Raw genomic sequence first — 13,277 nt, forward strand, 5'->3', positions numbered from 1 at the left:
GCAACAGATTTGATGAGCACCTCTTTACCAGCTCTAGAAAGAGATTTAGCACTCCAGGATTGGCATTTTTTCCATATTCGATCTTTGATATAATTAAAAATGGACTTCTTGTTTCGACCGACCATTGACGAGAGCCCCAAATACTTTCCGCTCCCTATGTTCGACGTCACACCAAGACATGTGGAGATGCCATTAATAATATCATGTGGTGTGTTGCGGCTGAAGGCTATGGCAGACTTGTTAAAATTAAGAGCTTGGCCAGAAGCATTTTCATAGCACATAAGGATGTCTTTGAGACAATTAACTTCGGCTGAAGTTGCTTGGCAGAAGAGAAAGCTGTCATCCGCAAAAAGGAGATGACTAATAGGAGGGGCTGCACGGCACACGCGGATTCCATGCAACTTACCAGAGAGCTCGTTATGACGAATCAAAGCTGAGAGGCCCTCAGCACAAATAATATAGAGATAAGGTGAAAGAGGACAACCTTGCCTTAGACCTCTTGTTGGTGTGATCGGTCCAATGCGGTCCCCGTTGAATAGGACATGATAATCAACTGAAGTAAAACACATCCTCATCCAACAAATCCATTGGTCACAAAATCCCATCTTTCGCAAAACCTCTTGAAGATAGCTCCAACTAACACTGTCAAACGCCTTGGAGATATCAAGTTTCAATCCTACTTCCCCTTTATTGCCTGCATGCTTACAACGCATATGGTGGAGAATTTTAAATGCAGAAAGTGCGTTATCCATGATGGACTGCGAAGGGACGAATGCCGCTTGCTCCGGAGAAATGAAGCTTCCAATTAAGGGGCGAAGACGGTTGGTGAGGACCTTGGAAATAATTTTGTATAGAACGTTACACAATGAAATAGGACGAAGGTCTCTAATAGATTCAGGATGATCACCTTTGGGTGCTAGGACAATATTCGTGTTGTTGAGGTAAGACGGAAATGTGTCCGCTTCAAGCCAGGAGCAAGCAGAAGTGAAAATGTCATTACCAATATCATTCCAAAAGTTTTGATAGAATCCCGGATTAAGCCCGTCTGGACCTGGTGATTTGTCGGGGTGCATACTAAAAGTAGCTTCTTTGAATTCTTCAGCTGTGAATGGTTTAGTGAGAAAACTAGTGTCATCCTGTGTTACACGCGGTTGAATATGCGCAATAACAGGTTGCTGGTCACCTTGAATGGCATGGAAGAGATTTGAAAAATATTCATAAATGTGGGCACTCGTATCTTCCTGTGAGGTAAGCCAAGATCCATTTGGGTGTCGTAGCTTTGTGATCATATTTTCCGGCGACGAGACGAAGTTGTGCAATGGAAAAATTTGCTGTTAGTATCACCATCCTTGAGCCAATAAATTTTTGAACGTTGCCGCCAGTAAACGTCCTCTTGAAGCAGAAGATTTGTGAGGCTGTTCTGGAGTTCAAGGAGCCGAGGATTGTCAGTGGCATCATTTGAAGCGCGCATAGTTTCAATCTGATTTTTCAGCTGCATTTTTCTTTGATTGAAGTGCGGGTGATTAGCCTTGCTCCAAAGCTTCATATCCTCAACACAATAATTAAGCTTAGTAACAATATTGCTGGTTGGATAGTAACTCCAGTTATCTTTGACATAGTGTGATAAGTCTGGTTCAATAAGCCAAGAATTATTGAACCGAAAGCTGTTGTGGGGTGTACGCCATGTTGCCGGGTCATGTTGAAGAAGAAGTGGCGTGTGGTCAGACATGGGGGCCACTAAGGTTTGCAGCGAGTTATGAGGAAATAGATTCTGCCAGGGAGCCGAGCAGAGAGCTCTGTCAATACGTGCTTCTTTGGCATGACTAGTACCGATACTCTTAAACCACGTGAATTGGTATCCGATGAGGGGAAGGTCCGTAAGGCCACAATCAGTAACAGCTTCTTGAAATCCTTGAATTAACCAACGGGGTCGGTCAGGTCCCCCTCTTTTATCAAAAGAAGATAAGTGGTCATTGAAGTCTCCTATAATGCACCAAGGATCGTCAGACTGAGTGTGTAGAGATCGAAGAAGATCCCAAGAATTACGTCGTCGACCATGTTCCGGATAGCCATAAAATGCTGTAAGGCGCCAAGGACCTTTGATGGGGTCTTGGATAGACATATTAATGAAATTTAGGGAATAACTAGTAATAGAACAGTGTGCAGAATTACGCCATAGAACGGCTAGGCCGCCACTACGACCAATGCAGTCAACAGAAAAATGATGATCGAAGCCAACAGAATACTTCAAACTGAAAATTTTATTATTATTGCATAAAGTCTCAATGAGAATAAGAATGTCCGGTTTATAGACACGGACGAGGTCTTTGATACAGGGAACTGCCTTGACATTGCCTAGGCCCCGACAGTTCCAAGCTATAACATTCATGACTCCCGGCAGGCCTGGGAGCCAGGCGCTGCCAATAAAAAAGGTCCGCTAGAAGAGGACGGTTTTTCTTGAACAACCTCCATTGGTGTTGACTGAGTATTGCTTTTTCCATGTTGCAAAGCAGTAAGTGATGGTGTGGGGCGCACAAATGATGAGTCAGCGGACAAAGAGGCTCCATTTAATTCAGCACGGGACCGTTTTGTATTACCCTGGATTGTTGAAGTATTTTCCTCTGTCAATAAAGTCTCTTCATGAGGTGATAAATGGAATTCTGTCTGTTTAATACATCCTGAAGGACGAATTAAATTTGGATTCTTCAGCAGGTCAGCTAGGCTGACCGTTTTGACAGGTGAGGATTCAGAAATTAATGCTTGTCCGTTACTGTTTATCTGGTCAACTGTAACGTTTTTGGCCGCCCTTGGCATCGAAGTTGACGGTGGTAGCCACTCCTGGCCTTCCTCTCGGAGCCAGCGAGAACCTCTGCCTTCGTTCTTCAATTTTTCAACACGTAACTCAGGCCCCCAGTATCTTACTCCATCATCTGAGTCTATCGAATACAGTTTGTCACAGTAATCCTCGATGTGGCCTAGAGCTCCACAGTAGTAACAGAAATTACCTAGACGTTCGTACTTAAATTTGACAATTTGTGAGTCCCCTCCTGGACGTTTGATTTTCTTCTGTCTTTTGAGTGGTTTGGAAACATCAAGCAGCACTCGTATGCGCATATATGATCTGAGATGATTGGCGCTGTTTTTGACATCGTACTCCAAGAATTCGCCAATGAAACTCCCCAAGTCTTTCCCCACTCTTTCTGTCATAAAGCCAACCGGAACATCATGAATACGAACCCAAAAAGGCACTGATAGTAGTGGCACACTTTGCGCAGGTGTGTTATCCGAGAGAGTATTGAGAATCAGTAGGTTGTTGTCAAAGTACCATGGACCCTTTTTGAGAATGGTTTGCATATCACGGAAGTGGAAAAATTTGAAAGTGAAAAGGTTTGGCTCAATTTCCTTGATATTGACCCCTCTTCCTGGATGCCAAAATTCTGCCATTTTTGTTGTCATCATGTGCCCTCTAATTGGTTTGTCAGTAAGGAATTTCCCCACAAGACTAGCACTGGTGTCAGCAGTATTGTTAGGAATATTCTCAATTAGAATTTCGAGTTCCTCCTCTTCGTCACTTAGGGATAGGTTTGGGATGGATGCCATTGAAACAAAAAAGATGAAAACTTCTCACAGGGAGAGAAAAAAGAAGCGTCTCACCAGAAGATGGGAGAGAATAGTAGTGTTGTCACTAGGGGTGTTCGCGGTCCGGTTTGGATCGGTTTTTAGAGCAAAAGTGAACCAATCCAAAATAAAAATCATGCGCGGTTCGGTTCGGTTTGGATGATTATTCTAAAAAAATCCGATCCGATCCAATCCAAATATATGCGGTTTATTTTGGATCGGCTTTTGGACATCCAAAGTGCAACATTTAATATTTTTTATTAATTGTAATATGACACATGCATAGAAAAATAATAAGTTTGATACAAAATATAACACAAATGTATTAAAAAAGTTTTTTTTGACAAGAAATGTATTAAAAAAATTAACACTACACAATGAAAATGATTGATTATATTTGAAATAGATGAAGTGGTAATAATATAAATTAAATTAATGCAATATATAATACTAATAAAATAATAAATAAGAATTAAAATCTACTTTTGCGGTTCGGTTTGGTTTGGTTCGGTTTTGAAAAGCTGATCCGAAATCCGAACCAATTATAGCGGTTTTTCCAAAACAACATCCAAACACATCAAAAAATATTCGGTTTTTTGCGGTTTTCGATTTTTTTGGATCGGTTTGCGGTTTTATTTTGGATCGGTTTGGATTTGAACACCCCTAGTTCTCACAACTAATTAAAACATGCAACGTCACTCAATGGTATATACAATCTAACTTAATCAAATAAAAGATTGTTTGAGTTTTACACTTAATATACATGTGTGAATACAAGAAAAGAAAACCCACCATTCTTTTGTTCTATCACTTAGGCCCCGTTTGGATTGGTTTATTTTCAGCCTGTAGCGAGCAGAGATTGCTGACTTATAGATGATTCACTTAAACCAGATAGGTGTCAGTGCCTAGCTCGTTCCGATTACTCCAATCGTCGGGATTAAATCATAACTAGCATTGCCAGGGCCATTTCTATGAAATCAGAATCAGAATCAGAATAACTTTTAAATATGAAACAAAACAAAATAAATTAAGTGAAAGAGAGGTGGAATTTACCTAACGGTGTCGTTTGAATGTCACTCTTACGTGTAGGAAAGAGGAAAACGAATTGTTTATGCGAAAAAGAAATAATTGTTATGGTTCTTTCAATGAAATAGCTTTTCAAATAGACTGATTAAGTGATTATACAAATTTTGTATTCGACAAAAATCGGCCACCGATTTTCCTATCACACAAATCCGGAAACATTATGATAATCAAGTGATGACATCAAATTTATGTCAAAAATATAGAACTAGAGTTTAGGAAAAACACATACGTGTCCTGAAGAAAACAAAAGTAACATGTAATTTTTTAATTTAAGTGGGGATGAGTATTATAATTTTTTTTTAGGTCCATAATTTTTAGAGGCTCGATTCGGTAGAGCTTGTTGCTCCCCCCGAGCATTACTAAAGATACCAAGTAGTAGCTTCAGACCGATCCACTACTATAGAGGGTCTAGCCCCCTAGGTACAACCATCACACCTCACATTTTAACACCTTACTGATTTGCTCTTTGCTACCCCCATCCCCTGGAGAAGAAGCTACACGCCCATATGGTCATATAGTAATATGTATCGATCCGATTTATTTTTACAAAAACTGTTAGGAAAATATCAAATAAAAAAGTGATTTTTGCTTTTTTTAAATTATTGTTAAATTATTATTTTACACGGAATGCATCGTTGTAAACACTGCAAATTATTATTCGAAGGGCCTTCTTGCAGACATGGGATGACTTTACGCCAGATTTGCAATCTAAATCAACATATATTTTATTTTCAAAATGAAAAACGATGGAATATTTTAATAGCCACATATGATCACATGGATCTATATATAATGTTTTTTTTTTTTTTTTTGCTGTCGTACCGGTTTCCAACCATAAAAAATGGACGATTATTCCGGCTCATGCATAGAGGCATACGAACTGGCCAAGCGTTGTTCCCCTTAGAAATAAAATATGATATTCTCCGAATACGTTCTTGGAAGGAGCTGCTTGCCATTGGAGTCCAAGCAACTTGGTTATATATAATATATTAATGTGTGTGTCTTGCGCTCTATTTAAATGCACAAGAAGCAATTAAAAGTACCTTAAAAGAAAGATATAACAGAAACAAGAATGGATCTAGCACACATACTACACATGAATGGAGGCGTCGATGAAGCAAGCTATGCAAACAACTCCTCACTTCAGGTTTGTGTCTTTATATATAAGGGATTGTGATCAATACTCTTTTGTCTTATACTTTCTCCGCCCTAAATTATAAGTTGTTTTGGTCATTTCACACGTATTAAAAAAAAAGTAATTAATTTTGTATGAGAAAAATATATTATGATTTATGAGTTGTTTTACAAAATTGTAATTAATACATGATATGAGAAAAATAATTAAAGAATTGAAAAAAAAAAAACAAAGTAATAAATAAGGGTATAATAGAAAAATCATCATTAATATTTCATTGATATGATAAACGTTTTATAATTTGAGACATGTTTTTCTCAGATAGTCTTATAATTTGGTATTGTAGATATTTTAGAAATTATTAACTCTATTGTTTTGAAGGTAATTAATATCTTTTTACGTCTCTGAACATGGTAATTCAGAATTCTATGCTATTGTTTCTAGTATTATTTATCAGTTATTTTTATATTCCAACTTCGATGTGAAGTTTGTTAAAAGACAAGCGATCATTGTTGCTCATACTTTAGTTAGAGCAGCAGGTTCTTGTGCTAGTCACCGTATTTTTTATTCTTATCCTTCTTGTATTGAACATTGGTTGATTAATGATAATTGTTAATTTTATTTTGATAAAAAAAAAATAAAAAAAAAAACTTTTTACTAGCCTCTTATTGTAGTAAGAGTTAGCTAGGTAATAATTAATGGAGAATAATATTTATACAACCAAATTTTAGACAAGTTTTATGATAACAATTTTCCCTTTCTTTTTATTGTAGAAAGAAAATTGTCTCAAAAGTTATTCAAAAATTATTGTTAAATGGTGGTTATTTAAAAAATACGAAAAAGATATCCCTAACCCTTAGTCTCTTATTACAATGTGAGTAATCTCATGTTGAATTACATTGTATAGTTTGCTAGATGACTCAAGTTAGTAATCTCATATAAGGGGAACGTAAAAGAGTGTTTTTAGATACTTGTTAAGGAAACTAATAAATAGTTTATTCAAACTTTCATTGTTTAAAATTTGTTAAAGACATTTATATAAGATAGAAGAACATAGCTGAGATTATGAATGCATGCATCAAATAAATAATACATTCACTGTAAAATTGATCCATTGGTTGCAAATATACAGCGAACGACAATTTCTTTGGCAAAACCTTCGAGACTCAGAGCCATAACCAACCTGTATTGCAGCTTGTTTCCTAGAAGCTTAGCCGTTGCAGACTTGGGTTGTTCTTCTGGACTAAATACTTTGTTGGTGATCTCGGAGATTATAAATGTTGTGGAAAAGCTTTGTCAAGAGTTGAATCATGAATCTCCCGAATATAAGGTATTTTTGAACGATCTACCCGGAAACGATTTCAACAACGTATTTAGGTCCCTTGAGACCTTCAAAGAAAAACTTTGTAATGAAATTGGTCCTTGCTACTTCTTTGGTGTTCCCGGTTCCTTTTATGGCAGAATTTTTCCTTACCAAAGTTTGCATTTTATTCATGCCTCTTGCAGTCTTCATTGGCTCTCTAAGGTTTGTATATGTTACCTCTACTTTTGTATTCTATTTGGATTTCACCCTAACCCACTTGGTTGGCTTCGTGATATTGACTTGGGACCTGAGAGTGTGTTCTTCCTCGAGGTCTAAGGTTCAATTCCTCCGAGCCAATTTAGGTGGGTTAATTTAGCTTCTTGAAAATAATATATTTCACCCTAACATGGATATTTTTTTATTCAATTTGTGATTAAATAGGTCCCTAAGGGTGTAGACAACAATAAGGGCAACATTTACTTGGCGACCACAAGCCCCTCAAATGTCTTCAAGGCTTACTATGAGCAATTTCATAGAGATTTATCTCTTTTTCTAAAGTGTCGTGCCCAAGAACTAGTTGAAGGGGGTTGCATGGTTATAACATTTTTAGTAAGAGAATGCGACAATCCATCTAGTTACGGTTGGGAACTTTTGGCTATGGCTCTTAATGATATGGTTATGCAGGTAGACTAATATATTTAACTTTTGTAAAAACAAAAAAGTATTTTACTTTTCTGAAAAAAAGATTTTCTAAAAAGGATGGTAGGTCATCCAAAATAACTTTCAGGCCTACCAAACTAATCAATTTAGGTGAAATTATTTTTTAACTATTATTAATATATTATATCATATATCCTGTAATTATTTAAATTAAATACTAACTGTAGTACATATTCAATAATTTAACTACAGAAAAATTTAAAGAGTATGTACCCATATTTTGTACTATATTTAAGAGTCGATCTTATAGGAAAATAGGGTATTATATATTTAAAAAATTAAGACGTAGGGTTTGACATTAAACAAATATTTACATCATATAAACAAGTCATACAAAATTATTGATGAATAGAAATTTCATACAAAAACAGTTTAAATTTTTACATAGATATTTTAACCGGTGCGTTTTACACATTTTAGAGGTTTTGTTCTAATCTTAGAAAACAAAGCCTTGATAAAATAGAAAGTGTAATTGGGTTCATAATTATTTAAAAGGTTTTGATCGTTCAAATTGACCAATAATAAATAAAACACAGATTTTGCACTTCTAATTTAAAATTCTTCATATTTTTTAGTTCATAATTTTTCCTATAGACATAAAGTCCACAAAAATTGCACAAAACTCCGATTTTTTACCTCATATTTTTCTTATAGACATTTTGGAGGATTTTATGAAATTAATGATGCACAAAACACAAAATTTAATCTTAAAAATTGCACCACTATCCCTAATAAAAAAAGGCAATTGGCCCCCCTATTATTTATAAATTAAGTAGTGCTACCCCTCTTATAAATTTTTTATTTTTGACCAAAGGAAACACCAAATATCAAAATTGAGCTAACTAACATGGATGTTGTGAGTTTGTTTGCAGATTCATCATTTTTATTTTTAACAATTTTGAATTTTTATTATATCGATGTGCTACATCAATTTGAATGAATTAATATCATTTATTTTTGTCAAAAAAAATTTGAGTTAGCTAAAAATTTAACACATATAACCTTCAAAAAATGCAATTGGACCCCCTTTTTAACATTCGAAATGTTAATTTGACAATATTAATAAGAATTGTTAAATATGTGTTGCAGGGAATCATAGAAGAAGAGAAACTCAATACTTTCAACATTCCTATCTATTTTCCATCTCCATCTGAAATAAAAGTGGAAGTTCTAACTGAAGAATCATTTGACATTAATGGATTTCAAGTTTCGCAAGTAAATAGGAATGATCTTGATAATTGCAATGCAGTTGACTTATTTCAAATGTCTGAAACACTTGCAAAATGTGCAAGAGCTGTGATTGAACCTTTGCTTATTAGTCATTTTGGTGAAGGTGTGACTGAAGAGGTATTTAACCGCTATAAAAACATTTTACAAGGTGGAATATTCAAAGAGAAAAATGAGGCCACCAATCTTACCATAACGTTGACTAAAAAACCATGAGGAAGACATGTTTGTTTGGGTTTAATATTTGCTAAATCATTTTTAAAAAGGTGTGGGTCATTTTTTATAAAGACACAAGTGGTGTGTCCTCTGAGCTTAACTCAGTTGATAGGGACAATGCGTAATATATGTAAGGTCTGGAGTTTAAACCCGACTACACCAGGAAAGACACAAGTGGTGTGGGTCACTTAGAAGTCGTAAAATGATCCTATTCTATTTAATTAAGTTATGTGGGACTGGTCAATGGGTAAGTTGTACTCTCATTAGTGTTTAGCATTTACCTTTGTTTCTTTAGGTTATTTGGATCTTGTTTGTAAAAGTTTGAGTATCATCATTATACGATTTGTTTTTTATATTTAACTACAAGAATGTCAAAGATTTACAAGAGCTAAAAGCCCGCTTAAAGAAGTTAGTCCATCTCCAATGGGAGGGTCTTAAACATTTAAGACCTGATATTTATTAGGTACCTCCATTGGTGAGAATTTTTTTCAGGGTCTTATAAGATTCCAAATCTTATTTAAGACCTCCAACTTTAAGCGGGACCCGTGCTCTTTTAATATTAAAAAATTGAAATATAGTAACATAAAGTTATTGATAGTTTATTAGTGGGACCCATTTAAGACTTTTGTGTGAGATATGGGTTGGAGGGATTGAGTGTTTATTAGGTACTTAATGGGATAAAACCGTAAGTGCATGTAACGCCCTCTTTAATTATTTGATTATTTAAATGAGTTTAGAATATGCTTATATGATTTGTATGATTTATATGATTTATTTTGATGAGTGATATTTTATTATGTTATATGTTGGTATTTATTAGTATAATATATATGCTATTTGATTTAGAAATATATATATATATATATATATGTTATTTAGAAATATATAATTTGTTGTATAAATATATGTGATTTGTTATAGAAATATATATATAATTTGTTGTAGAAATATATGTTATTTAGTGTAGAAATATATATATATGTTATAGATATATATATATATATATATATATATATATATGTTGTTTGTTTATATGATTATATGATTTATTAGGTAGCTTATTATATTGTTTAATAAAATAAGATTTGAAAATAAAATAAAATATTTAGTTAAGGACTGTTTCGCGAATTTAGAGAGTTTAGTGGTGTAAGTGGAATAAGAAAAATAAGTAGGTTGACGATTTATATAAATAGGAGAGACCTAGTTTAGAAAAAAGATAACGTACGACTGTTTTTGGAGAAAATGGAGAAAAAGCCAAGAGAAGAGGGAGAAGACCTAGAGGCTGCGATTTTCATTCTTTAAGGTAAGGGTAAGACTAACTTTGCAATTATATTAAGTATGTCAATCAATGGTTAGGTTTAACAGGAAGTAGAATGAGTTTTAGAGAAATCGAAAAGTAGGTTAAAATTGATAGAATTGATGATTAAACGGTGAAAAGTTGTTAGAATGATGTAGAGATTGTCCCTAGACCTTAGATAATGATTATGATGAATTCTGGAATCGAGATTAGGCTTAAAACCATGAGAGTTGATGATTTTTAGGTGAAAACTGCATTCTGCCCGTAGCGACATTTATCGCTCGCCTCCCGAGCTATGATCCTCGCCACGGCGAGTGATGAACTTCATCGCTCGCCACCCGAGCAACCTTTCCTCGCTTCGCGAGTTGCACATTGCAGCTCGCCATAGCGAGCAGTTGAACTCGCCTCGCAAGCTTGACCAGAGAGCATGCAAGATTTCGTGATTTTGACTTTTGAGTTGAACCTTAGATGCCCTTGAGTGCCTGAACATGTGTAATATTGATTAGGAAAGAATGTAGGATGAGATTGAGCCTGGAAAGACTTAGAATAAAACTTTGGAGAATCTGACTGAACTCGCCATGGCGAGCAGAGGCTCTCGCCTCGCGAGCACTAGTATTACAGAATGTCTTGTTTAGGTTAAATGTGATCCTTGTCGCACGAGTTGTTATGAGTTGAACCTTGGGTTAGTAATTGAGGAATATATATGATATTAATGATGATTTGTGAAGTTGTTATATGATGATTTGAGGATATTTATAATGTTATATAATTAGATATATATTGCATGAATTATGTTTGATGATTGAAATGTTGATGACGTGCATTTGTAGTTGTTATATATGATGATTATTATTATTGAATGATGTTGTTTTGTTGTAATGATGAATATGATTTACTTGATGATTAATGAGAGAATATTATATATTGTGGATGATGATGTTATGATTAATGAGAGAATATTATAATGTGAATTAATGATTAAATGCATTACTTGAAATATTATTGAATGATCAAGATGTTGTTGAAATGAATTGATATTATAAAGTTATATTGTTGATGTGATCTGATTATGCTGCTATTGTTATTTAACTAAGTTGCATGAGTCTATATAAGATGATTAAGATGACGATGAACTCCAAATTATTGGATGCATAAGTGATAAGTTGATTACGATGTTTTGTTGATAGAGTCGATGCATTAGCATACATTGAGCTTTGTCCTCACCACGATCGGAGCTTTGTCCTCCACACGATTAAAGTATATTAATACTATGATGAAGATTGGTACCACATGCATAAAGAGTGTCTAAGTTGCATTGTCGCATTTGTCGAGTCAAAGTCGTTGTTGATGAATTATCATTCATGAGTTGTTAAGTTGTTGATGAATTATCATCTATGAGTTGTCGAGTTGTCTTCTTGTAACACCCCGTTACCCCAAAGCAATTAAATAACATTTATACGTCAGAGTAATCCACAACGGGCATGCTACACGTCATTTCAAAATTTCTTAAATAGAAAATAAAACTATTTAATCAAACAACTTATTATTTATGAAAACGTAGCAGCGGAATAGTTTTCAAATCCGTAACCTCATAACATCCAACAACAGTCTATGGCATTAAAGGCCTTAGCATAATTCAACAACATTGTTCAAAAGACAATAAAGGCTCTACATCACAATTCCAAAATTTGATACATGGAAAAGAAACAACAAATAATATGAATATTAGTTCCCATCCCACGTATCAGAGCCCTAGACACGACATTGAGCCACCACCAACTACTCAGGATCACCTGCAAGTTACCCATAGGAAGGGCAACATTTTCAAGTAGAAGGGGTGAGATTCACAACAACAAATATAGATATTAAAATCTTCAATTGAATCTAACACCCTAATCATCAAACACATCATCTTGTAAACATATATATGTATAAGTCAACAATACACTCGTCATGGTGGTGTATTGTTGATGTTGTTGTTGCTTGTGACTTATACATATATATGTTTACAAGATGATGTGTTTGACGATTAGGGTGTTAGATTCAATTGAAGATTTTAATATCTATATTTGTTGTTGTGAATCTCACCCCTTCTGCTTGAAAATGTTGCCCTTCCTATGGGTAACTTGCAGGTGATCCTGAGTAGTTGGTGGTGGCTCAATGTCGTGTCTAGGGCTCTGATATGTGGGATGGGAACTAATATTCATATTATTTGTTGTTTCTTTTCCATGTATCAAATTTTGGAATTGTGATGTAGAGCCTTTATTGTCTTTTGAACAATGTTGTTGAATTATGCTAAGGCCTTTAATGCCATAGACTGTTGTTGGATGTTATGAGGTTACGGATTTGAAAACTATTCCGCTGCTACGTTTTCATAAATAATAAGTTGTTTGATTAAATAGTTTTATTTTCTATTTAAGAAATTTTGAAATGACGTGTAGCATGCCCGTTGTGGATTACTCTGACGTATAAATGTTATTTAATTGCTTTGGGGTAACGGGGTGTTACACTTCTACCCATGTGTTGTTAAAGAAGTACCTATGAAGATTATACGATGTTTATGATGTGAATTATATGATGTTGACTAAGATGTTGCTATGTTGTTTAAGATATTGATTATGATATTGTTATGTTGTTATGATGTTGTATATGATACTAATTATAATGTTAAGATG

At 34.7% G+C, this 13,277-nt stretch overlaps 2 protein-coding genes across 2 annotated transcripts; one reads left to right on the forward strand and one right to left on the reverse strand.

The window, feature by feature from the left end:
- Window positions 1-1,285: 1,285 nt before the first annotated feature.
- LOC120576084 (uncharacterized) lies at window positions 1,286-2,389 on the reverse strand. The gene has a single exon (XM_039827062.1). The coding sequence runs from the start codon at window positions 2,387-2,389 to the stop codon at window positions 1,286-1,288; it is 1,104 nt and encodes a 367-aa protein (XP_039682996.1).
- Window positions 2,390-5,738: 3,349 nt separating this feature from the next.
- Window positions 5,739-9,665, forward strand: LOC112422562 (S-adenosyl-L-methionine:benzoic acid/salicylic acid carboxyl methyltransferase 3). The gene is made up of 4 exons (XM_024785717.2): window positions 5,739-5,851; window positions 6,972-7,364; window positions 7,584-7,826; window positions 8,952-9,665. The coding sequence occupies exons 1-4, from the start codon at window positions 5,777-5,779 to the stop codon at window positions 9,303-9,305; spliced, it is 1,065 nt and encodes a 354-aa protein (XP_024641485.1). The 5' UTR covers window positions 5,739-5,776; the 3' UTR covers window positions 9,306-9,665.
- The last annotated feature ends 3,612 nt before the right edge of the window (window positions 9,666-13,277 follow it).

The sequence above is a fragment of the Medicago truncatula genome, chromosome 6, assembly GCF_003473485.1.
Source record: "Medicago truncatula cultivar Jemalong A17 chromosome 6, MtrunA17r5.0-ANR, whole genome shotgun sequence".
Taxonomy (NCBI): Eukaryota; Viridiplantae; Streptophyta; class Magnoliopsida; order Fabales; family Fabaceae; genus Medicago; species Medicago truncatula.

Coding starts and splice junctions, on each gene's coding strand:
- LOC120576084 (XM_039827062.1), bottom strand. CDS start 2,389: ATGAATGTTATAGCTTGGAACTGTCGGGGCCTAGGCAATGTCAAGGCA.
- LOC112422562 (XM_024785717.2), top strand. CDS start 5,777: ATGGATCTAGCACACATACTACACATGAATGGAGGCGTCGATGAAGCA. Junction 5,852..6,971: donor CAAACAACTCCTCACTTCAG/GTTTGTGTCTTT, acceptor GCAAATATACAG/CGAACGACAATTTCTTTGGC. Junction 7,365..7,583: donor GTCTTCATTGGCTCTCTAAG/GTTTGTATATGT, acceptor GTGATTAAATAG/GTCCCTAAGGGTGTAGACAA.